A 27,918-nucleotide genomic window follows, 5' to 3' on the forward strand; every position below is an offset into this window, starting at 1 on the left:
AGTTCTCTATGTCCCGATTGGTAAGTCTGATAATGTAGCTTTTAGTAGCTTTTAGATTTCTATAGGACGATGTCCTTAACATTACTCCCTGAACCTCCACCAGGACATCCAAAAACTCCATAGAAACTTGACTTATCTTACTCGTAAAAAACATATTCATATTATTAGTAGAGATAAGCGAACGGCGTTCGATCAAATTGATATTCGATCGAATATCAGGCTGTTCGAGGCATTCGATTCCAATTGAATACAATGAGGCAAACGCACTAAAAATTCGTATCCCCTCCGACCTTCCCTGGCGCTTTTTTTGCACCAATAATTGCGCAGGGGAGGTGGGACAGGAACTATGACAACGGAGGTATCGAAAAAAAATTGGAAAAAGTAATTAGCTGGCGAAATCAGGTGACCTCCACTTTATACGAATGGTCGATTTCAGATTCGGGTAATATGAGACTGTGAACTATGTGACTGTGAGACAGGGACAGATCTACAGGCAGGGTTAGCTAGGGATTACCTTTATTTAGGTGGGAATGTTACTCAAACAGCTCTTTGGGGCTCTATCTGGTCGGATCCCTGTCAGCTTGTGATATGCGGGAGCTGACTTTTTCCCATAGGAATGCATTGACCAGCGTTGATTGGCCGAATGCCATACAGACTACAGTATTCGGCCAATCAACGCTGGTTCTTCCGGAGGCTCGTCTGTGAGGAGGCAGAGTCTAAGATCGGTCCACAGCAGTCTCCATTGTGGTCCGATCTTAGACTCTGTCTCCTCTGGCAGAACCAGCGTTGATTGGCCGAATGCTGTACTCTGTATGGCATTCGGCCAATCAACGCTGGTCAATTCATTCCTATGGATAAAAGTCAGCTTCCGCATATCACAAGCTGACAGGGATCCCAACGTGGCGTAATACAGGTACTTGGGCATGTTGTAGCAGAGCTGAGTGTGCGCTGGACTCTGCTACACCAGAGACGAAGCATTTTTCCCCATAGCCTATAATGGAGTTCGATATTCATTCGAATAGTCGAATATCGAGGGGCTATTCGAAACAAATATCGAATATTGAATATTTCACTGTTCGCTCATCTCTAATTGTTAGTACTATTTAGATACCTGAAAAAATCTTCAAACTCCTCAGAGGTGGCTTCCCACTTAATGAACACATCATCAACGTATCTTAAATACATTTTGATCTTAACAATGAAAGGGTTACTAATATGAAAAATAAATTTTTCCTCCAGATATGCCGAAAAGTGGATTAGGATGCTTATTTAGGCCATTCACAAAAAAAAAACTTAAAAAAAAAACAACCTTATGACTGATATTGAGACGTAACCAGCAAGACTATAAAAGTATTATAGCCAAACTGGGTAAAGCAAAGACTAAATTTAAGAATGAGATTAATAGAAATCCAATCCACAATATTTTTGAAAAAATATAAAAAGTGGTTGGTTCCCATTCAAGCAGAGGTAAAAGATCGGAAAAGGGTACACCGTAGACTATCGTTAGCAGGGGAGGAGACACATTGCCATGGATATGCAAGTCACCAACATTCATATGACGTGATTACATCCATACGAATCCTGGAGTGAGGATTTAGGCAAGATAGTTGAACCATGTTGTATACAACTCAGGGCCAGAAGAAGTGTGTAAATGCGAAACGGCCATTGCCTGCAAAGTTGTTTTTATTGGCATATTGCAATACCGTGTTTGTCCTGCTATACTTTGTATCTCCGCGAGTGCCACTTTGCTTTTTTTTCTACCTCATACATGGCTGCTGTCTAAGGAAACACAAGGCAGAACACCTTGCAAGCAGCTGCAGACCTCTTTACCGAACTGTTAAAACAAAGTTAAATAGAGACATTCCTGTTTTTCTATATTTATTGTATTAAATTGGTTTCTTGAGAAATTGGTATCCTTGGCTAAATTTGGGCAACGATAATAGTGGACACAACTGTACAAGTGACAAGAGCTATCAATGTCCTGTAGCCCCCCCTTTCCCCTTCATGCACAGTATTCCTAGTATTGCTTTTCTTTCTTCCATTGCTATAATAAAAATCCTTTAAACATTAGCCTTCATTCGCTTATTTCCCAAGGGTTTTGATCTTTTTGTAACTATAGTTGAAATCATCTATCTAAAGTGAGTTTAAATAAGCAATTACATCATATAGACATACCTGCTTGATGCAGACACATCTTGTTAAAATGCACCTCCTGCCGTCTTCAAGCATCGAGCTAACCATGCTACCAGGTTGTTAAGTGTAAATGTCTGGCACACTGTGTAGTCTTTACTAAAAGAATAAACATTAAATGTATATCCAGTGCTGTTTATTTCGTCTAGTGGTTAAAGTTAAGAGCGCTCTATAGAACAAGGACATAAATATTGTAAAGTACAGACAATATATAGGTGTGTGCAGAATATACACATGTAGATGTACTATAAATAGAAGACTGACTAAATTAAGTGCTGTAGACATGCAGTGAGTATGCGGTATTACATGCATGTGCTATAATGACAGGTTTACAATTATCCATCAGCAGAGAACTTTAAAGGGGCTCTATCATTGGGAAATGTCATTTTTAGCTAAGCACATACTTGAATAGGCTTTAGAAAGGCTATTCCACACATACCTTTTGTATGTTAATCATCTCAGTAGTTTTTGAATGAGCCTGTTTTTTATTCATATGCTAATTAGCCTCCAGCGTGCACCCGGAAGTGTCTGTGTGCACCCTCTGCTATTGTCTATGTGTGTGAGAGCAGAGAGATGAGTCATCAGCAGCGCCGTGGGCCAAGTTAGTGATCTTGGCCCAGAACAGACAAGTGGGCATGATTGTGACACTGTATGCCTATGACTATGTCAAAGAGATCGGAATCACACTTCCATCCCGCTCCTGCCTGAGACCAACCACCCACCTGACAGTGGAACTGATGGAAGGTCCTCTTTAGTAACATTTAACTTGCTGGACATATGACTAGAACTCATCTCTGACAACTACCAGACCTTGCACAGGAGTCATTGAAGGCGAGGACATTGTTGTACCTTGCTTCTCTGCATAATTTGTTTTACTGATCATACACAGTATGAAGTTATATTTAATAGGATAATGTTTCGGCATTCTTTGTATTTAGAAATGTCTGCTAATTTATTTTATAGTATAGCCCACCATTAGTGAATCAAAGCTACTGTAATTGTCTTTCTATATGTCATTTAGAAAAGATCCTCTACCAGACACGTACTGTACATCTAATAATACCAGTGGTTTTTTATGCTCAAATGTAGTAATGGAGAAATCCCTGTGCTAATGTAACATTGATCTTATGACTCTTGCTTCAACTGCACATGTAGATTATCCACAGGTATTAAGTTGATTTATTTCAAAAACATACAGTATAATTCACAGTTCTACTGGTTACTCTTAGAATTGGTCAACAGACTCATCCCTCACAGCTGAGTTGAAATTTTACATCATAATGGTCTTTGAAGTAGTAAAGAGAGAGACGGTACAGATACTTATAAGACCATGCATGCCCAGCAAAGTATTCTGGGTAAGGAATATGTAACTAAGACCTAACTGGTTAAAACTTGCTCCTAGTACCACCTTTTGTCAGTTAGCTTCCTATAAATTATTATATGGCTTTCATAGACTCCTAAAGGCATAATCTGGGAATTATAGCCAAGACAGAGTAACTCCTATAAAAAGAAGAGGGTCCCGTCCACAGATTATATCATGGTTTTTGCTTCTCGTTAGTGCAGAGAGCTGGAAATGACTGCAGCCCACCATAACAATTGGAGAAGCCTTGGTCCCTGACCACTATACATAATATTGATGGAAAGGGGTCTAGCATATTGTCGGGCCCTTTTCCAATAGATGCCAGCCCAAGGGAGGTGAATAAATATAAGGAATACTCACTCACAAAACTTATACTCACCTCTCCTGGGCTTCTGACAGTTCTCATCAGCCTCTCCATGGCTCTTCTGGCCTGCGACTGAGGTCACGTGCACCTGATGGGGCCTGTGATTGGGTTCCAGAAGTCACATGGAGTGTACCTGTGTAATGACATCAAGCCGCTCCACATGACCACTGAGGCTCTATCAAGGGCCTCAGCAGTGATGTCTGGGATGAATCATCTCAGTCGCACAAGACCCCAGGGCATAATAATAGCACCGAAGTGGAGGGCCAAACCTCACAAATATTTGTCAAATTTCATGGGGTTCACCTGAAATGGCTCTAGTGTAGTTGTTGGGAGCATTTTATACTGTCTGGGGAGAATATTATACTGTACGGGGGCCATTGTGGAGCATATTATACTGCGTGGGTGCCATTGTGGAGCATATTATACTGTGTGTGGGCCACTGTGGAGCATATTATTTGGTGTAGGGTCAGTATGGAGGAAATTATACTGTGTGGGGGCCAATGTGGAGCATATTATACTGTGTGAGGTCCCTTCACTCTTCACATCACATGCCATCTGTTTTATATCAACCTTGCACTATTACTACAGGCTGTAATAACATTGCATATACAACTATACAACCAAATTCTGTGCAGTGTAAATAGTAAAGGAGTCATGACACTCGCAAGAGCACCGCAGTACCTTCAAATAGTTGATCATCAGGGGCCATCAGGTGTTGGAAACCCCCTGGTCTCTTACATCTCTTAGACTTTTAGGACCCTACAGATCAACTGTTTCCCATAGCACGCAGCTCCCAGTATTGTTTATATGCCAGGTGCTGCTCTCTCACCGTATTCTTGATAACTGCAGCTGTGGGTACAATAGTTGTATCCTTCTCAACTGTAGTGTTTTGCATTTGAAGTGGTTAATTTTCATTCTGAGCTATACACCTGATCTGAACACCTGAATTTTCTGCTATGAAGTCTACGCTGGGGTTTCAGAGGATCTAGCATGCCTTTGGGTTCTGTGTAGATGAACCTGCAAGAGAAGAGAAGAACCTGAGTTTTTGCACCAAGGAGATTATGCTGGGACTCTTCAAGTAGAGGAGGGAGATGGTACTGCCTATCGTGGATTATCCCAGAAGAGGAGAGTATGACATCACCTTCTCAAACATAGGATATTACCCGAATTAAAGCTAAATGTTAAGGTGACCCCAAGCTGTGTGGATTTAAAGTGGTTCAGTACTATCATAAAGAAGAGAAGCTGCTAATTATTAAAATGAGCTAAGTCAAAGAGGAAGATGTAGTTTTGTTTCTGAAGTCCTTTTGTTCCAGTATTATCTTCAGAGGGAAAGTTATAAATCCTTTAAGCAACAGGCAACATTTTTTTTAAAATGGGATGGGCATATTTTGCAAAAAGTGCAAGTAACATAGACAGTTCTCCATATTGTTATGGAGAACTGTGCAAAAGTATTTTGTTCTAAGTGCCTGCAATAATGGCTTGAAAGTAGTAATTGTCAACAGCAGAAAGTCTGCAACTTATGCTAGGTTCACACCTGCATTCTGGGAACCTAATTTGCTTAAAAAAGCAGTCACCTTCAGAAAGCCTTGAACCCTGTAGACTATAATGGGATCTTCCAGGTTTCCGTCCAGAAAGTCACCGTCAGTTGAAATGAAACTGCCTATTCCTTATCTTTCCAGCAGGGCAGAGACAGGACACCTCCATGCACAATAGATTCTGTGCATAATCTGTCAAAATCACCACTTAAGGCTAAGGTCCCACATAGCAGACCACTACAAAAAAGCGCTGCGGGACAGACAGCAATGCATTGCGGTTTTTCCCCAAAGCTTTTCATAGAAAGTCTCTGTGGACTTTCTGCTTCTATTATACCAAGGAATCCTGCCAACATTTCCTAGGTATAATTGATATGCTGCGATTTAGAAAATCTTAACAGTTTTAGAAATTGCAGCGTGTCCCCAGTGCATATTTTTTTTGTAATGTGTGGATGGGATTCGTTAGATTGGATGGGATTCGCCACTTTACAGAGACTGTAAAAACGTCTAGTTTTTTTCTTTCTCATGTAGAAAATGTATACACCACGTGGGGCTTAATGTGTATTGCCATCTTTAGTCAAAATCTTCTCCATGTGGATAATACACCCATCCACTGACAACTGTTTTGTCAGTGCAGAGTAAGATACTCATGGTCTATTAGGAAGAAAACTGCCACCTATTGCTATATTGACAATGACTGATAGATTACTAGAGATGGAGATGCAACAGGTTGGTATTTGATGAGATATTAGGAGATCAACGGACCCATGAACTGTTTGGACATTTTCACTGCACTTGAAATCCAGGAGCTACAGTAATGGAATATTTATGCGGAAACTGAGTTGCTTTTTAGACTTTTGTTTTTACCAATGAAATAATTTTCCTTTCCGAGTTACACAATTATCTGAACAGTATTGTCCCTACTTTCACTGCTCGCATGTGTACTTCAGGCTCGTCTATCCTGGAGGAGCCCTTAATATTGCACACTGTCTTTGACAGATTGGATTACCGCAATGTACCTTGAGCACTGCCTGTAATAACAGCTTTCTCACCTCTTCAGTATCTAGAGAAGAGCTGTTACTGATTGCTGACAACACTACATTTCTGATGGATAGGAGAAAATGTAATCTGACATTAGAGATAGTTCAGAAGGATGCCCTGTATGCAATAAATAACAAAAGGTAACATTTCCAGACTATGTTATTTTGCGAAAAAGAAAATTACTAGTAATGCCATGACACTAGGACATGTGCAGATACCATGACTGAAAGAAGGAAGGTCACAACAACTTCGAAAGTAAAAAAAAATGCAAATGTTGATAAAGTTTTTGCTTTTCATGCACTTCAAGTTTATTAAAGATAAAAATGGAACACAGATAAATATTACATACTTTACCTTGTCTAGCCAAATTATAAGATAAGATAATCCCTTAATAGTCCTCACCCAAGAGTCTTGTTTCTACTTATTCATCATGGGGATTCAACCCTTTTCCTTTGAGAAGTAAAAGTCATATGAAGACAAAATTCATTTTAGTATCACTTCTAACCCACAGTGCTGTTGTAGGGAGGATAGTTACATAGTGAACATACCTCAAAGTGCAATCTCACTGCTAAGAAATCAACTTCTAATTGTTATGCAGATGAGCCATCTGGTGCCCACATTGTGAGTCTGCCAGGGTTGGCACTGGACAGTGACCACAGGCAAAAGTATACAACAAACAGGACCAGTTCAAAACTCCACAACCAGTGTAGACGAAATGAAAGAAATCCGCGCTTACCAACCGATGTCTTGTCAATAAACCTTTAATAAATCCTTTCTCACACAACGCGTTTCAAAGCCTATGGCTGGCTTCTTCATCAGGTGTACATAGGAGTCATATAAAAACATCATGCATCCACCATATATAAATACATATGAATGGGTGGGCGTCACTGCAACACATATAGAAGCACAATTCTCAGTTAGTAAATCAATCATTACATATAAATACATATCAAACATAAAAAGAAAGGGTTTACCGTTCTCTTGTATTGGCCCATGTCCGGAGCGTCTGTTTTCACCTAATTTCGCGTCTCAACTGAGACTGCCGCCCGGAAGTTTCTGTCTGTTCACCGGTGGGACGCAGATGCGTTCCAACTACCGGAAATGACGTACAAAGAATACATATGCATCCCCATATATGCGTTCCACCTACCGGAAGTAGCACAACCCACCAAAGGATCTTCCTACCTACATGTACTGCTAGGTTACTTTGTTACTATGTACCCATTTTCATCCTAGTTATTAAATACATCCATTAATGAACATGTTTTATGTAATCAATGGGCACAGGCAAAAGTAGGTGCAAAGGCAGTCATGGCCATATCTATAAGTATATAGTATATATAAGTGCAACTGATTAAATAATGATTTTTTCTACAGCAAGATTACACTTGACACAAAAAGGTATGTCACTAATGGCAGACACAACAGTTTAGGGCGGGTTTACACTGTCTCTGCTTTCAAGTTTCCGTCTTCTGCCCGAGAAACCGGACAGGAGACGGAAACCAGCAGACCAGCAGTCAGTTTTCAAATCCATTCATTTGAATGGATTTGCAAAGTGTCCGCCCATGAGCATCTTCTGCCTCTCCGCTGCGAAACAATTTTTTTTTTAAACCGGACATAAATTTTATGTTAAAAGTTGGACATGCAGGACTTTGTGTCCAGTTAAAAAAAAACCAGAGACCAGAAGACGCTCACAGGTGGATACTCACTGTCGGGTTTCTGTCTCCTGTCAGCAGAAGACAGAAACCCACAAAGCAGAGACCGGGCGCAGATGTGAACCCGCCCTCATACTGAAAGTGACATAGAAGAGATTTTGGTGGTAGTAGACTTGCTTTCAAGAGATTTTCTGATTGTCATAAAATAGAGTACTTCTCCCGCAATTGTTTATCCTCAAGCCTACATCTTGTATTGGGTCAACTTATAGCTATACCATCTAGTTTGCAAGTGTAAATGCTAATTCTTCATGTCTCCTTTTCAGATATTTTTCAGGCCAATGTAATGGCTCAAATGAATCTTCTCCTAACATCATCACATGCATATAAAAGCAATGTATCATCAGAAAATGACCTAGCTATAAAACAAACATTTTTAATGATTAAAAACATTTTTTGGAATTATTTAATGATTTTTTTTTTCATTTTTCCCACATACCCTAGATTTTTTTTAAAGTATTTATATTTATATTACATGAAAGTTGTGGCACTGTACAATATTCATGGGTCCAAGTCAATGTGGATTCTTTGTTGACAGACTCACTGTGGACTCCCAACCTCTACTGACATGTCATAAGTAAAACAGGTTGACCCTGTTTGCCAAGGGAACTCAAATCAAGTCCATTGACCCTTGTAATCTGTCCAAGATGAATATTCCCAGTGAAGCTAGGGATCATTAGGCAGCATTATATAATAATAATATGTATTAGACTGTAGTTGGAACATTTATCCATTTGTCTGTTGCTGTTAGTGTAGATATTGTTTTTTGCATTTTTCTTTTCAATATTTTGTAATATGCTGCGTAATATTGTAAATGTTGAGGAAATACAATTTAAAGCTTGTTTTCAAAGGAAAAATATCCATCTCATAGATATATTTAAATAGTATAATATTGTTAAACATAGAGTGTAGAATAAACATATTAAGCATATTTTAAAAAAAATTGTATACAAAATGTTATTTTTTTTACTGTTATACTGTTTTAGTGAAAATGTAAATAAGTAACATTAATGTTTGTTAAAAATATATTTCTTCTGTGTTATCTAACAACAAACATTATAAATTTCATAACATTAAAGTGGGATGCCTCCCTTGTGGATCTGATTTATTCCCCTTTAATGTCTGTAGGAGAGAAACAGCATATACAATTAATTATACATAGAAGAAAATTACACAAATTTAATTTGGGCATACACAAACAGAACATGCAGTATTGATGTTGATGTCAATATTAAATGGTTCAGTAACTTCCTTCCTTTCGGAATATTAGCATATTACTTATGTAATACCTGATAGGATTCTAGTATGTGTATAGATTTTTTTATAACCTATTTGAAAAAATATGGATTGAAATAATAATCTGCTAAAATAAATAGGATATTCTTATAATATTATAATATGCTATATTGCTGCTATTATTATTATTATTATTATTATTATTATTATTATTTAAATGTAATGCAATTTCTGAACAATAATAATAATAATATTATTATAATAATTAATAATAATAAAGGTGGTATACATGGAAAGATGTATTTGGCACTCATAACCTGCTGTAACATGATATTTTATCACATAACTAAACAAAAGCTGTTGAACACATTCTATACCACACTGTTGTTAATGCATAAGGTGTTAAGTTAGGTTGGGTTCACACTACCGTTGGTGTCCACTCAGAAGGTTTCCGTTAAAAAAAAATAAAAAATGACACCTAACATAACGGATAGTAACTCATGGCTATCAGTTACTGTCCGTTATATGTCCGTTGCCCATAGACCTCAATGTTAAAAAAATAACGGACACTTACAGTCCATTTTTTCAAACTGACAGAAAAGTCCTGCATGTAGGATTTTTTTGTCTGCTTAAAAAAAACGGACATAGTTGTAAACAGACACTAAAGGACACAAACGGACACAAACAGACACAAAAGGACAGAAGATAAAGTCCCAATGAAATCAATGGAAATTGCAAACGGATCAGCTAGTGTTCGCTGCTAAAATCTTGTAAGGAGAATAGCCATGGACACTGCTGAGCGGACAACAGCGGTAGTGTGAACGCCCCCCTAAAACTTGCTACATCTGTACATAATTGTGCATCTCTGCCAGAACATAAAAACAAGTATTAATAATGTACTGTAAAGTTATTCAGAATGATCAACAACCATTATATTGTTGGCCTATTCTAATAATAAGTGCTCATAAAAATAAATCCCAGAGAATCCCTTTAACATTAACATAAAACACTGCTTCTAAAGGAATATCTCTAATCTGATGTCATACATGTGCCACACATAATATCTACCACACCATATTACGGACTGTGCACATAAGTCAGCATTATTTTTTCAATAAAACTTACATTTGTACTTTAGCATTGAAGTGAATGAGGATTGATACCAATGGAAAGTCTTCTGTTAATATCTGTCAGTCAAAGAAACTTTAATGTACATTGTGCTGAACCTCTGTCAGATCAGAACAACTGACACTGCTGGTACTATTCAGTCTACATCCTGAAATAACAATGTTCATACAATTTCTCATTGCAGTGTGTCGAGAAGACTCCTACCAGTCCATAGTGTCATGTTCCGCAGTGGTGCTTTCTCATATGGAACAGGCAAGTGAAACAAATAAATCGAAAGAAGAAGAACCAAAAATATCTGAAACTACAAAAAGGTAAGTGTTTTCTTCTTTACAGGACTACATAGTCAAAATTTACTGTATAAAATTAAATAGGAGCACTATATTTTAGTATCAAACATGGTTATGTAGGACATATTTATATAGAGGATTAGAGATGAGCGAACACTAAAATGTTCGAGGTTCGAAATTCGATTCGAACAGCCGCTCACTGTTCGAGTGTTCGAATGGGTTTCGAACCCCATTATAGTCTATGGGGAACATAAACTCGTTAAGGGGGAAACCCAAATTCGTGTCTGGAGGGTCACCAAGTCCACTATGACACCCCAGGAAATGATACCAACACCCTGGAATGACACTGGGACAGCAGGGGAAGCATGTCTGGGGGCATAAAAGTCACTTTATTTCATGGAAATCCCTGTCAGTTTGCGATTTTCGCAAGCTAACTTTTCCCCATAGAAATGCATTGGCCAGTGCTGATTGGCCAGAGTACGGAACTCGACCAATCAGCGCTGGCTCTGCTGGAGGAGGCGGAGTCTAAGATAGCTCCACACCAGTCTCCATTCAGGTCCGACCTTAGACTCCGCCTCCTCCGGCAGAGCCAGCGCTGATTGGCCGAAGGCTGGCCAATGCATTCCTATGCGAATGCAGACTTAGCAGTGCTGAGTCAGTTTTGCTCAACTACACATCTGATGCACACTCGGCACTGCTACATCAGATGTAGCAATCTGATGTAGCAGAGCCGAGGGTGCACTAGAACCCCTGTGCAAACTCAGTTCACGCTAATAGAATGCATTGGCCAGCGCTGATTGGCCAATGCATTCTATTAGCCCGATGAAGTAGAGCTGAATGTGTGTGCTAAGCACACACATTCAGCACTGCTTCATCAAGCCAATACAATGCATTAGCCAGTGCTGATTGGCCAGAGTACGGAATTCGGCCAATCAGCGCTGGCCAATGCATTCTATTAGCCCGATGAAGTAGAGCTGAATGTGTGTGCTAAGCACACACATTCAGCACTGCTTCATCAAGCCAATACAATGCATTAGCCAGTGCTGATTGGCCAGAGTACGGAATTCGGCCAATCAGCGCTGGCCAATGCATTCTATTAGCCCGATGAAGTAGAGCTGAATGTGTGTGCTAAGCACACACATTCAGCACTGCTTCATCAAGCCAATACAATGCATTAGCCAGTGCTGATTGGCCAGAGTACGGAATTCGGCCAATCAGCGCTGGCTCTGCTGGAGGAGGCGGAGTCTAAGGTCGCTCCACACCAGTCTCCATTCAGGTCCGACCTTAGACTCCGCCTCCTCCGGCAGAGCCAGCGCTGATTGGCCGAAGGCTGGCCAATGCATTCCTATGCGAATGCAGACTTAGCAGTGCTGAGTCAGTTTTGCTCAACTACACATCTGATGCACACTCGGCACTGCTACATCAGATGTAGCAATCTGATGTAGCAGAGCCGAGGGTGCACTAGAACCCCTGTGCAAACTCAGTTCACGCTAATAGAATGCATTGGCCAGCGCTGATTGGCCAATGCATTCTATTAGCCCGATGAAGTAGAGCTGAATGTGTGTGCTAAGCACACACATTCAGCACTGCTTCATCAAGCCAATACAATGCATTAGCCAGTGCTGATTGGCCAGAGTACGGAATTCGGCCAATCAGCGCTGGCCAATGCATTCTATTAGCCCGATGAAGTAGAGCTGAATGTGTGTGCTAAGCACACACATTCAGCACTGCTTCATCAAGCCAATACAATGCATTAGCCAGTGCTGATTGGCCAGAGTACGGAATTCGGCCAATCAGCGCTGGCTCTGCTGGAGGAGGCGGAGTCTAAGGTCGCTCCACACCAGTCTCCATTCAGGTCCGACCTTAGACTCCGCCTCCTCCGGCAGAGCCAGCGCTGATTGGCCGAAGGCTGGCCAATGCATTCCTATGCGAATGCAGACTTAGCAGTGCTGAGTCAGTTTTGCTCAACTACACATCTGATGCACACTCGGCACTGCTACATCAGATGTAGCAATCTGATGTAGCAGAGCCGAGGGTGCACTAGAACCCCTGTGCAAACTCAGTTCACGCTAATAGAATGCATTGGCCAGCGCTGATTGGCCAATGCATTCTATTAGCCCGATGAAGTAGAGCTGAATGTGTGTGCTAAGCACACACATTCAGCACTGCTTCATCAAGCCAATACAATGCATTAGCCAGTGCTGATTGGCCAGAGTACGGAATTCGGCCAATCAGCGCTGGCCAATGCATTCTATTAGCCCGATGAAGTAGAGCTGAATGTGTGTGCTAAGCACACACATTCAGCACTGCTTCATCAAGCCAATACAATGCATTAGCCAGTGCTGATTGGCCAGAGTACGGAATTCGGCCAATCAGCGCTGGCTCTGCTGGAGGAGGCGGAGTCTAAGGTCGCTCCACACCAGTCTCCATTCAGGTCCGACCTTAGACTCCGCCTCCTCCGGCAGAGCCAGCGCTGATTGGCCGAAGGCTGGCCAATGCATTCCTATGCGAATGCAGACTTAGCAGTGCTGAGTCAGTTTTGCTCAACTACACATCTGATGCACACTCGGCACTGCTACATCAGATGTAGCAATCTGATGTAGCAGAGCCGAGGGTGCACTAGAACCCCTGTGCAAACTCAGTTCACGCTAATAGAATGCATTGGCCAGCGCTGATTGGCCAATGCATTCTATTAGCCCGATGAAGTAGAGCTGAATGTGTGTGCTAAGCACACACATTCAGCACTGCTTCATCAAGCCAATACAATGCATTAGCCAGTGCTGATTGGCCAGAGTACGGAATTCGGCCAATCAGCGCTGGCCAATGCATTCTATTAGCCCGATGAAGTAGAGCTGAATGTGTGTGCTAAGCACACACATTCAGCTCTACTTCATCGGGCTAATAGAATGCATTGGCCAGCGCTGATTGGCCAGAGTACGGAACTCGACCAATCAGCGCTGGCTCTGCTGGAGGAGGCGGAGTCTAAGGTCGGACCTGAATGGAGACTGGTGTGGAGCGATCTTAGACTCCGCCTCCTCCAGCAGAGCCAGCGCTGATTGGCCGAATTCCGTACTCTGGCCAATCAGCACTGGCTAATGCATTGTATTGGCGTGATGAAGCAGTGCTGAATGTGTGTGCTTAGCACACACATTCAGCTCTACTTCATCGGGCTAATAGAATGCATTGGCCAGCGCTGATTGGCCGAATTCCGTACTCTGGCCAATCAGTGCTGGCCAATGCATTCTATTAGCTTGATGAAGCAGAGTGTGCACAAGGGTTCAAGCGCACCCTCGGCTCTGATGTAGGAGAGCCGAGGGTGCACTTGAACCCTTGTGCACCCTCAGCTCTGCTACATCAGAGCCGAGGGTGCGCTTGAACCCTTGTGCACACTCTGCTTCATCAAGCTAATAGAATGCATTGGCCAGCGCTGATTGGCCAATGTATTCTATTAGCCTGATGAAGTAGAGCTGAATGTGTGTGCTAAGCACACACATTCAGCTCTACTTCATCGGGCTAATAGAATGCATTGGCCAGCGCTGATTGGCCAGAGTACGGAACTCGACCAATCAGCGCTGGCTCTGCTGGAGGAGGCGGAGTCTAAGATCGCTCCACACCAGTCTCCATTCAGGTCCGACCTTAGACTCCGCCTCCTCCAGCAGAGCCAGCGCTGATTGGCCGAATTCCGTACTCTGGCCAATCAGCACTGGCTAATGCATTGTATTGGCTTGATGAAGCAGTGCTGAATGTGTGTGCTTAGCACACACATTCAGCTCTACTTCATCGGGCTAATAGAATGCATTGGCCAATCAGCGCTGGCCAATGCATTCTATTAGCGTGAACTGAGTTTGCACAGGGGTTCTAGTGCACCCTCGGCTCTGCTACATCAGATTGCTACATCTGATGTAGCAGTGCCGAGTGTGCATCAGATGTGTAGTTGAGCAAAACTGACTCAGCACTGCTAAGTATGCATTCGCATAGGAATGCATTGGCCAGCCTTCGGCCAATCAGCGCTGGCTCTGCCGGAGGAGGCGGAGTCTAAGGTCGGACCTGAATGGAGACTGGTGTGGAGCGACCTTAGACTCCGCCTCCTCCAGCAGAGCCAGCGCTGATTGGCCGAATTCCGTACTCTGGCCAATCAGCACTGGCTAATGCATTGTATTGGCTTGATGAAGCAGTGCTGAATGTGTGTGCTTAGCACACACATTCAGCTCTACTTCATCGGGCTAATAGAATGCATTGGCCAATCAGCGCTGGCCAATGCATTCTATTAGCGTGAACTGAGTTTGCACAGGGGTTCTAGTGCACCCTCGGCTCTGCTACATCAGATTGCTACATCTGATGTAGCAGTGCCGAGTGTGCATCAGATGTGTAGTTGAGCAAAACTGACTCAGCACTGCTAAGTCTCTGCATTCGCATAGGAATGCATTGGCCAGCCTTCGGCCAATCAGCGCTGGCTCTGCCGGAGGAGGCGGAGTCTAAGGTCGGACCTGAATGGAGACTGGTGTGGAGCGATCTTAGACTCCGCCTCCTCCAGCAGAGCCAGCGCTGATTGGTCGAGTTCCGTACTCTGGCCAATCAGCGCTGGCCAATGCATTCTATTAGCCCGATGAAGTAGAGCTGAATGTGTGTGCTTAGCACACACATTCAGCTCTACTTCATCAGGCTAATAGAATACATTGGCCAATCAGCGCTGGCCAATGCATTCTATTAGCTTGATGAAGCAGAGTGTGCACAAGGGTTCAAGCGCACCCTCGGCTCTGATGTAGCAGAGCTGAGGGTGCACAAGGGTTCAAGTGCACCCTCGGCTCTCCTACATCAGAGCCGAGGGTGCGCTTGAACCCTTGTGCAGCCTCGGCTCTGCTACATCAGAGCCGAGGGTGCGCTTGAACCCTTGTGCACACTCTGCTTCATCAAGCTAATAGAATGCATTGGCCAGCACTGATTGGCCAGAGTACGGAATTCGGCCAATCAGCGCTGGCCAATGCATCCCTATGGGAAAAAGTTTATCTCACAAAAATCACAATTAAACACCCGATAGAGCCCCAAAAAGTTATTTTTAATAACATTCCCCCCTAAATAAAGGTTATCCCTAGCTATCCCTGCCTGTACAGCTATCCCTGTCTCATAGTCACAAAGTTCACATTCTCATATGACCCGGATTTGAAATCCACTATTCGTCTAAAATGGAGGTCACCTGATTTCGGCAGCCAATGACTTTTTCCAATTTTTTTCAATGCCCCCAGTGTCGTAGTTCCTGTCCCACCTCCCCTGCGCTGTTATTGGTGCAAAAAAGGCGCCAGGGAAGGTGGGAGGGGAATCGAATTTTGGCGCACTTTACCACGTGGTGTTCGATTCGATTCGAACATGGCGAACACCCTGATATCCGATCGAACATGTGTTCGATAGAACACTGTTCGCTCATCTCTATAGAGGATCCATTGATCCCAAAATAATATTCACAAGCCATGACTAACCAGACTTGTCATACATCATGGTGGCCATTTAGATGAATATGGATAGCATGAAATTAATGTGTCCCGCTCATGCATAGTAGATGTCCGTTCTGGCATTTTAGTTACTAAGTATGATAGAGTGGAGGAAAGCAATCCTAGAAATAGAAACATTCCTCTTTAACAAGTGTTGTGTCTCTGCAACTCAGTTTTTTATATTCACCTGTATTATATATGTATGAATAGTGGATATATATATATCGTATCTGAATAGTTCAAGTAAAGACTAGATGACAGTCTCCGGCATATTCACAAAACACAGATGTAGCAGAGCTTGAAGTGACACCGAGAACATAACACTACAACATACTATCTTATCACAGGACACAACAAAATCCTAAAATCCTTGAAAGTGAGGTTACAGTTCTGTGCTATAATGTAGGTAACATGTTACATGTCAAAGTAAACTCCACAGTACATCTGTATTCCCTGTGAAACCTGTCTGAAAATGGTGATGAACCGATTGTTCAATATGAAGCCATTATGTGGTCTGGAATCATATTTCATATGGATTGATTTTTATTAGAGTGAAAACACATTGTTATACCAGGGAAATGATGAGGTACAAGTCAGCAGATATCATTATTCTGTAGGAAATAGCATTACGGATGTCGCTTTGTATTGTCTAGGGAACAAAACTGGACAATGATATTGGTAAATAGGATACATTTATGTGTAAGCTATCAGATATTGCAGGCACAAAATTCTGTATTTCTACTTTCCAAAAGAGCTACTTTTCCTTATGAGATCATTGTAATGTCTCGAAGATTACATTCCTTTTTGTCTTTGACATAAGAAACTTTCAGCCAGTCCAGTCACTGTAGGATTTCTAAAACTGTAAATGTGGTTATCTTGTGACTTATCTTGTATTCACATTCGCACGCTCTGGGAGATTTCTGTTGTTGTTCTGCCATATTTTATTTTTTCAGTCTTCTGCTATAGCAGGACAACAGATCTTCTTTCCATAAGTGGAAGCCAAGGCTAGGCCACAGATTATGAGATTGAGGAGTCATTTTATCCAGGTTGCTGCTTTAATTCAATCTTTATCATCCATCCATGAATGACAAGTCATTCAGAAAATGGCCATCTGAGATCCACAATGAATGGCAGCCTTAAGATCAGGAAGGGCAAGAACTTAAAGGGATTCTACCATTAAAGCAACTTTTATTCTTATTACCATGTCGGAATAACCTTAAGAAAGGCTATTCGTCTCCTACCTTTAGATGTGGTCTCCGTTGCGCTGTTCCTTAGAAATACCGGTACTTACCGGTATGCTAATGAGGTCTCAGCAGCAATGGGGGCGTCCTTCTTCTTCATCTGCCTCCTCCCCTTGTCTGTCATCTTCTTTCTTTGTCATGTCTGACGCCTGCGCAGTCGGCGGCCAGCGGCCATATTTCCAAGGCTGCAATTTGGCGAATGCGCAGTACGCTCCTCACATCTTCGATGAACATAGTGTACTGTGCATGCTCAGTAAGGTCCATACAGCCCTCCGACGTGTGAGTAAACTCATCCAGGTGTCGGAGGGCTGTACGGACCTTACTGAGCATGCGCAGTACACTCTGTTCGGCGAAGATGTGAGGAGCGTACTGCGCATGTGCGCAATTGCAGCCTTGGAAATATGGCCGCCGGCTGGCATGCGCAGTCGGCTCTAACAGGGTCTCGCTGTCAGAGCCGACTGTGCAGGCGTCAGACATGGCAAAGAAAGAAGACGACAGACAAGGGGAGGGGGTAGATGAAGAAGAAGGACTCCCCCATTGCTGCCGAGACCTCATTAGCATACCGGTAAGTACCGGTATTTCTAAGGAACGGCGCAACGGAGTCCACATCTAAAGGTAGGAGATGAATAGCCTTTCTTAAGGCTATTCCGACGTGGTAGTTGGAAAAAAAGTTGCTTTAATGGTAGAATCCCTTTAAATCCATGCTGATACATGTAACTAAAACAAAATACCCCATAACATTAGCTGATGCTTAGAGTTTGCTTTCTCGAGTTTAATTTGGTGAATAATAAGGATGAATTACATCCGAAATATATACAAATCCTATCTTAGGTAAGACCCATTGCTATTTAAATGTAAATAATGCAGAAGATAGAAGAAAGCATAAATGTTAACAAAATTCTTTTCCTCTAATGATGAAAATGAAAAATGAATTTTAAAAGGATTCCGACTTCCTCCGATTGGAACATTGAATATTCTGATCAATCCAAACTGTGAGCGCAACACAGGCAAACAGTCTGAGAATGTCAACAGATAAAAAAGCAGCAATGACTGTCCCTGGCTAAAGATCACATCATATATTCTAGTTATATGCAAGAATAATGTGAAAGTTATTAGGACAAAAAAGATGAGATGTGAAATAATTGATGACGTTCTCTTTTTATCTGGCCTGTATGATCATAAATGCATGTGGAACTTTTCTACATCTCAGTTGGGAAGGGACTCTTGCTGAAGGATTCATTTAAGTTTTATTACCGGACTTAATTACTTATGTGACTATTATTTAGGAAATGGGAACTTCAGGATATACTTAACATGTATCATAAATGGCATAGAAAATGTGTGTTTTGTATTGGAACGCCAGTAACCACAAAGTCTTGTTTTACCTAATTAGCTCTTTGCATTATGGGAGGTCTACGTCATGACCTAACCACTGAAAGAAGTGTCTCAAACATGGTACATACAAAACATGAAATCTTTATTTGGTGGGGATGTGGTTGCTGTATGTTAGGATAGGGTCCCGCAGGTTTTCCTTCCGGCGCACAGCGCCACCTGCGGGTCAATCCAGCTCTTGCCCTCGGCATTGGACGGTGAGGTTTGTGGAGTCTTAAGGCCAGCGTTTGGCCTACTGAGCATGCTCGGACTTTTTGGAGACACTCTGAGGCTAAGTCACATTCTCTCCCTACTGAGCATGCTCAGACATTTTGGAGGCGCTCAGAGGCTAAGTCCCATTCGGCCCATACTGGGCATGCCCGGTGAGGTTATGGCCACTGCCCTGTGGGCGGGGACTTGCCTTTATATGGTGTGAGCTGACTCCTGCCGGGTGCTCACACTGTCTTGACTATTACTTTGAGACAGGAGGTCAGGGCTAGGTTCCTGTGAAAGGCAGGTTGTCAGTTCAGGGATTCTAGGTAGGATTCCTGGGTACTGCTGGTAGGGAACTAATTAGCCTGTTTGACTGTCCAGTAATATTGTAGCTCCAAAGCTGTCTGCGGAGCCCTTTGTGTTGCTGACCAGGGGTGTCATTTAACCCTTGGCAGCCTTTGCTGCAGCCTATACTTAGGTGCAGTTCCCCAGTAAGTTATTGGTGAACCATTGTTGCCACCTGTTCACATTAAAGCTGCACAAATACCCTTGCTCAGTGAACTCAACTGGTGTAAGGCTCATTGCAGCCAGTTCACATTGGAAGCTGCCCAAACACACTTGCCCAGTGAAGCCAACTGGTGTAAGCCTCATTGCAGCCAGTTCACATTAAAGCTACACAAATACACTTGCCCAGTGAAGCCAACTGGTGTAAGCCTCCTTGCAGTCTGTTCACATTGGGAGCTGCGCAGACACATTCACCCAGTGAAGTTAACTGGTGAACGTGTGTTGCTCCCTGTTCACACTAGAGCCGCACAGACATACTGCTGCTCTGCTTAGGCAGACAGCCGCCCTCCTAGGGCTTGTGGACCTTGACTGCAGACACTACTGCAGTCAAGAGGTTCTGTCAATATATAATTTATATATATATAGACAGAACCGTAACACTGTATTACTCAGGTAGCCATTATGTTATAGGCTTTGGGAGTAGATAGGTTAGTCTAAGCAAGGACATAGCTATATGATACTGGCAAACCCTGGAGCCTAGTGCCTGGGGGGGAGGATGAAAGGCCCAGTGCCATATATGAACACACCAGCATTCTCAATGAATGTTAAAGGGGCATACAGATTATATTGGGGTCAGGGGCTCTAACGTATGCCTCAATGTCTAGGCAGGCTGGTGTCCATCTTCCACCTATAGCAACCAGCATAATTCGTTTTAACTGTTTACTTATCTTGACGTCATTATTAGAGTTTAAATGGCCCAGGTACTGATAGGTGTGCAAGCAGCTGTCAATATATTCGCTTTTTTCAATGTTATTTTGATACATGGACTAGAAGGCCAGTGATTGACTAGCATATTAGGCCCAGTTCACATCTGCATTCGGTATTCCGTTAGAGGAGTCTGCTTGGGGACCCCCCAAATGGAATACCGAAAAAGTGGTGAGCAATGAAAGCACGCAGACCCCATAGACTATAATGGGATTTGTGTGTTTTCCATGCGGTGTCCGCACCAATCATGAGAGAAAAGTACTTCAAGAACTACTTTTTTTCCGCATGATTCGTGCAGACACCGCACGGAAAACACACGGACCCCATTATAGTCTATGGGGTCCATGTGCTTTCATTGCTCACAGCTTTTAAATGTGTTCGATATTCTGTTTGGGAGATGGCCAAATGGACTCCCCGAACGGAATACCAAACACAGATGTGAACCAGGCCTATCATCCTTACTACATCTTCAAGTAATCCCAAACAGACTTGATGATGTTGTGGGATCTGAGATCTGTCATAACTTCCAGGACTCCCAGAGGGTGGTTACACCAAATATTGATAAGACTTCTCTTTTGTTCAATGCTTTGCACTTTTTAATTCACTAAAATATAACACTTCTATTTTTTAAAATAATTCTACCTTGGCAGCAGTAATTTTTCCACACCTGCCTAAAACATTTGCACAACATTGTAGCATGAACCAGTATGAGGAAGGTCACATTCTGACCTTTACTATGGCAGTTGAACATCAGTATTTGCTGTTAAAGGCCAAAAAGTATAAGAGACAGATTTTATCTGAAACATTTTTGCTTCATGGAGAAGTATCACTAAAAACTCAGGCCCAGAGATATGACTTGACACATGCGGTTCTTTCTTACCTTATCTCTCTTCTTTCTTCTATAATTGTAGTCTTGATATTGTACTGTAATTTATGAAGCACAGAGTGTTCCTTCTGAAGTCTAGTATTGAGAAATATACAGTCATTCATTCCATCAACATCTGTTCTGGAGATTCCGGATAATGGAAGAAAATGAAACAGAGAAGATATATTGAAAAAGAACCAACATTTTTCTTTTTATTCCCTTGTTATTTATATTAATGGAAAATTAATGTGTCATGTTGACCATGTTGTCCTATCTACAGGCAGCATGAAATATAGAAGGAGGAGCTAAACTGAATGATATATAGTTTAGTGGAAAAGACGTAACTTATAATCTTTTATGTTTATATCCTTCTCATTGTAGGCTTAGGGTTTACATGGTGGTCGTATTGTGATCAGTTGCCCTCCCTTTATTAGTGTGAATATAAAAAGATAGAAAAAAGAAAAAGAACACAGAAATCACTGTGAAACTTAAGAAATCTCTAGTAGTCATTAAATATTTATTTCCTGCTCAGAACATACAATGGTGCTCATCCTCACAAGTCCCGGAGGTGGTCAGGTTTGATGCTGCCTGGTGACACAGCTAAACCAGATGTATGGGCATTTCCATGTATTTCCAGTATGTCACCAGGAACTAAAGACCAGCATGGTGAACAAGTGAACAGATGAGGGCGGGTTCACACCTGCGCCCGGTCTCCGCTTTGCAGGTTTCCGTCTTCTGCCCGAGAAACTGGACGGGAGACAGAAACCGGGCAGTCAGTTTTCACACCCATTCAGGGTGCGTTCACACCTGCGCCCCAGTCTCTGCTTTCAGGTTTCTGTCTTCTGCGCGAGAAAATGGACAGGAGACGGAAACCGGCAGTCAGTTTTCAAACCCATTCATTTGAATGGGTTTGCAAAGTGTCCGCCCATGAGTGTCTTCTGGTCTGGCCGCAAAACAGTTTTTTTAACCAGACATGCAGGACTTTGTGTCCGGTTAAAAATAGGTTTCATCGCGGAAACCAGAAAACGCTCACGGGCGCACACTGACTGCCGGGTTTCCTGTTGGCAGAAGATGGAAACCTACAAAGCGGAGACTGGGAGCAGATGTGAAAACGGTTTCGCCGCAGAGAGGCAGATGATGCTCATGGGCAGTCACTTTGCAAACCTATTCAAGTTAATAGGTTTGAAAACTGATTGCTGGGTTTCCGTCTCCCGTCCAGTTTCTTGGGCAGAAGACGGAAGCCCACAAAGCAGAGACCGGGCGCAGGTGTGAACCCGCCCTGACAGGTGCACAGCTCGTTACCAGGCAGATCTGATTACTGTGCTGTGACTATGACGAGCGGCACCTGTGTGTACATCACATGACCATGGACTGTAAATCACATGACCATGGTCAGACTTTTATCCATTAGAAGTAACACAATGAATGACAACAAGCCGAAATCTAGAAAACTGTGAGGAATGGTTACAGAACACATATTGGAAAATTGTGCAACTTTTTACTATACAAACAATAACATTTGTCTGTCAATATTGGTCTGAAAGTGGCCAACCCCTTTAAATACAGTGGTCTGTATATTACCATATTTAATGGTGAATGCCACCAGGACCAATGGAATTGGTTATGTTAAAGTTTTTAAGACACATCTATGTTTCTTTGCATTGAAGCCTCCATTAAGGAGATCACCTTTGTTACAATTTACAGGACAAAGAATATAATTTTTTGTGTTAGTTCCACATTAAACACTCCTTCAACTTTCTCGTCATCACTAGAACACTCACTATATTTTATACTTATCAAAAGCCCCCACATATTAGATTTTGTAACAGGGTTCTAGCTCTAGGAGGTGCACAGGTAGCAGTCACTACAGGGGCCTGGAGTCTGAGGGGTCCCCAAAAGTTTCTTTAATATATATAAAAAAACACTATTATAAAAGGCACAGTAATGGACCCATTACAGAGTCTGCATTGGGGTCCAGGAGCTTCAAGTATATGCCTGACTTGTAATTGTAACATATGCAGACCTTTCGCCATATGCAGACCTGTGGCGGTCGATGTAGTGAAACCCCATAGCTGGCAGCATCTTCTGAATACCTACGAAGACAGGAGACAAAATGATGTGTATGTGTACAGCAATCTGATGTCCTTTCTTGTCTATGTGAAGCTTGAGCAGTACAGCAGATCGTAGCATATAGTAGTTTATTTTAGTAAGATGCTTCACAACCATTTATGATTTACATAGACATCACAACACCTGCATTAAATCCATCAACACGTTCTCCATTGCAAAATTACGGTAAAGATCAGTACCATATATAGAATAACATCTGTAAACGTACGAGGCTATAAGGTCAAAATATGGAGCGTAAAAAGTGCTGGTTAAGATGGAATATATGAAAAAGATCTAGTGTCTTTGAGATGATGAAATGCTTGCATATCTGACCTGTTGAATTCTCCAGCAACACCACTACACCGCGCACAAATGTTCAAGGCCCATAGTAGAGTTGCTATGGTGATATTTCTGCAGACCTTCTCACAGGGAGAACACAGATAACCATATTGTCAGATTGACATCTCTTGATGGAAAATGAAAATGTGAAGGTAAGTTGTTTACATGCCTAATAAAATGGAGAATGGAGTATAAATTGAGGAAAATGAAGGCATGTCAGCGCTACAATACAAAGGAATCATTGCCTGATATTTCGGAGAGGATAATTATTTTTACCCTTTAGTCACCATTCTGATAACATAATAGTGTTTATGAATTATCACGTGTATTCTCTAACGTAGCAGGCGCTGTGGTATTGTGCACGTTGTATAGGAAACAATATGGATGTATGCTATGTATGGGAAAGGATAGAAACTAAGAGTACTCAATAGTTGATAGCCATTAACCCCTTCCCAGTGCCTGTGATAACTCCAGAGATGACTCCATTCATGACCATGGTCCATTTAAAGGGAGATTGTCACCAGAGTACAACATGATAAATTAACTAAAAACATTATTTATCCTGCTTGGTGAATATTGTTAAAGAAAAATCTAAACAAATAGTGCTAGAAATGCTATTGTGGTCACTTTAGCAGCTAGCACCAGAAAATGGAATAAAAGTGTTCACAAAGTTGGCAGTACTGAAAAATGGGTTCAATATAAAGTACAGTTCGTCATTCAGAAAATAAGCCTTCAATTCAGGGGCACATCTACTGCCAAAGCAACTGTAGCAGCTGCTATGGAGCCAATGAGCTTAGGGGCCCATGAACTTTTTTTTTTTTTTATGAGGCCCAATAAAGGGGTCATTATACAGTGTGGCGGCCAATAAAGGGGGCATTATACTGTGTGGGGAGCCCCAGTCAAAGAGCTTGTTATGGGGCCCTGTCTTTTCAAGTTACGCCCCTTTCCCAATTAGCGTTAGTAACTTGAACTCTATTTGCTGGGCAACAGGTAGCCAGTGAAGGGATTGGCAGAGGGGAGCGGCTGAAGAAGAATGGATGGAGAGGTGTATTAAAGGGATTCTACCACTAAAACACTTTTTTTTCTAGTTACCACGTCGGAATACCCTTTAAAAAGGCTATTCGTCTCTTACCTGTGGAAGTGCTCTCCGCCGCGCCGTTCGTTCAACATACCGGTTTGTACCGGTATGCTAATTAGTTCTCTCGCAGCGATGGGGGCATCCCCATCGCAGGAGCAGCGATGGGGGCGTCCCCATTGCAGCTTGAAAACTCACCGCAGCGCCGCCTCTCTGGTCTTCGGTGTCCTCCCCTTGCTTCTTCAGCGTACTGTCGGACGCCTGCGCAGTACGGTCTGTTCGGCGAAGATTGCTGAACGTACTGCGCATGCGCGAAATTGCGGTCCCAGCCATAGTGCGGGCACCGCACTTTCGCGCATGCGCAGTACGTTCGGCAATCTTCGCCGAACAGACCGTACTGCGCAGGCGTCCGACAGACGCTGAAGAGGCAAGGGGAGGATACAGAAGACCAGAGAGGCGGCGCTGCAGTCGGTTTTCGAGCTGCAATGGGGACGCCCCCATCGCTGCTCCTGCGATGGGGACGCCCCCATCGCTGCGAGAGAACTAATTAGCATACCAATACAAACCGGTATTTTGAACGAACGGCGCGGCGGAGAGCACTTCCACAGGTAAGAGATGAATAGCCTTTTTAAAGGCTATTCCGACGTGGTAAGTAGAAAAAAAAGTGTTTTAGTGGTAGAATCCCTTTAAGCGAGAAGCAGAGTTTAAGGTGGACTGGAGGGGCAAGAGTATTCACCAGGAGGCCATGGAGAAGGGTGTTACAGGAATCTAAGCGGGACATTATGAGGGCATGGACTAGCAGTTGTAAACCTAGAGTCACTGTCTTCAGTACCTGCTGTTTTAACCCTTTTCAGATATTTTGTAGATGGTCTTATTTAAAAAGCCACTGCCTAATATCTACACAGACCATGGAAGGCAAGCACTGAGCAGAATGTCTATTAAGCCTTGCATGTAGTGTTTACTTTATTCAATAGGATTTCTGTATTGAGCTGGCCAAACACAATAGTGTCCATCAAGGTCTTCTTTAGCTGACAGCCATTCCTAAACAATTACCCTAAAACATACACACGTGGTGTGGCAAGTGAGGGTGTGCTTTTGATAGAGAAAAGGGAACAAGTCAGATACCTCTTCCTTAAGAACAAAGAATTGGGCAAGTTGAATTTCAACCTGCCCAATCCTATTCCAAACACATTAGATGATCGTCTGGTCCTGGTGAAAGTGGTTGGTTTGGCATTTCGATATCGATTGTGTGTGGGCCACCTTTACTCTGAGTGTGAAAGTATAGAAACAAGGATACATTTGGTATTAGTTAACAGGTCCCACTCATGCTCTTAACCAATTTTCATTAACTTCTTCTATTCTTTACTTTAGTTCTGTAAGTATATTTTGGCACTTGTGAAAGATGTAGTTTTGTTGCTTTCCTTTGTGATTATTTTGCAGCGTATTAATAGTCTGTGATTACTGAGTGACAGCTATATTCATCATATAATAAATACTCCTAAAATGTCATTCTATAATAACATCACCTCAGGAACAAAGTAGAAGTATGTCATAGAGAACAACAATAATCTTTGAAAGGTGTTTATTTTAATGTCTGCTGACCTTCAATATGACAAACTACTAATCTATTGAAGATCTAATCTTTCCAAGTTCTAAGCATTTGTATGGGTGCTGTGCTTGAAAGCAATAGATTCTGCAGTCTGTCCTCGGCTAACACTGAAGTTTTATATAAAGAACTGTAAACAAACTATATTTTCTCATAACTATGTGACTAGGTAGAATATATTCTTAAAGGGGAAATCCAGACATAATAAGTCATGTGATAACCTTATAAGTCATACATAAAGTCACAAGGGGACATGAGTGATCTTTGACCTGCTCTGCTCAGAGATTTCTGTTACTGGAAATTTAACACAACAGTCTAGTCAAAGGGCAATTCAGATCAATGACAGTTGACTTAGGGCCCCTTCACACGGCGTATACGCTCACTGCTTTGGAGTGTGTAAACGTTCCGTAGCAGCGGCGTCTAAAAGCAGATCGCATTGTTTTCTATGGGAGCCGGCAGACGCGCGCTCGCCATAGAAATGAATGGGCTGCTTTTTCCATTCATTTCTATGGGGAGCGCGCGTCTGCCGGCTCCCATAGAAAACAATGGGAACTGCTTTAGACGCCGCTGCTACGGAACGTTTACACGCTCCAAAGCAGTGAGCGTATACGCCGTGTGAAGGGGCCCTTTGAATGTTGTATCCCTCGATCTCTAGCTGATTTTTCCACTAGATGTTTCCACTAGGTCTTTATATAGACAAAGTGGCTTTCCTGTATGGCTGGCAGTGCCTGATTTGATGGCTCAGTCACATTCAAGTTAATACCAGACACAAGCAGAAATGATATGATATCATACTGGACTTATGGCCAGACATTGAGGATCTGTTTGCTGTGTGCACTAACTCATGAAATGTCTCTTATCGGACTCCATATCTGAAGTTTCAGTTTGCATTCTCTAACCTATGTATTCTGAAGCCTACCTACACTCTGTGCACCCTGAGACCTGCCTTTATTCTGAATCAGTTTCTATACCATGGGATCTGAGAGTTTATCATGTAAAGAAGTAGTTTCTGTAACTTGACAGTTAATGACTTAAAGAGGACCTTTTACCACTTGGGGCACATGCGGTTTTATATACTGCTAGAAAGCCGACAGTGCACTGAATTCCTCACACTATCAGCTTTCGCGTTCTGTGCCGCCACTGAAGAGCTATCGGTGCCGGTACCGTAGCTCTTCACCGTCAGAAGGGCGTTTCTGACAGTCAGTCAGGAACGTCCGTCCTCACAGAAGCGCCTATAGCGCTGTACTGTGAGATGGGTGAGGAACGCCTCCCTTCCCTCCTGATAGTGCTCGTCCATAGACGAGTGTTGGGGTAGCGTTTTATGCTCACATTGTACAGCGCTATAGGCGCTTCTGTGATTGAGGGCGTTCCTGACTGACTGTCAGAAACGACCTTCTTATGGTGAAGAGCTACGTTACCGGCACCGCTAGCTCTTCACCTGGGGCACAGATCATGAAAGTCGACAGCGTGCTGGGCCAGATATGTGACACT

At 42.5% G+C, this 27,918-nt stretch overlaps 1 protein-coding gene across 2 annotated transcripts in view; it reads left to right on the top strand.

The window, feature by feature from the left end:
- Positions 1-27,918, top strand: part of CCSER1 (coiled-coil serine rich protein 1) — a 646,501-nt gene that overhangs the window by 215,068 nt on the left and 403,515 nt on the right. For both annotated transcript variants that reach the window (XM_075285086.1, XM_075285095.1), the window contains exon 5: positions 10,751-10,877. In XM_075285086.1, the coding sequence (XP_075141187.1) occupies positions 10,751-10,877 (127 nt within the window). The remainder of the gene's footprint in view (positions 1-10,750; positions 10,878-27,918) is intronic.

This window comes from Leptodactylus fuscus, chromosome 1 (genome assembly GCF_031893055.1).
Source record: "Leptodactylus fuscus isolate aLepFus1 chromosome 1, aLepFus1.hap2, whole genome shotgun sequence".
NCBI classification, from domain to species: domain Eukaryota; kingdom Metazoa; phylum Chordata; class Amphibia; order Anura; family Leptodactylidae; genus Leptodactylus; species Leptodactylus fuscus.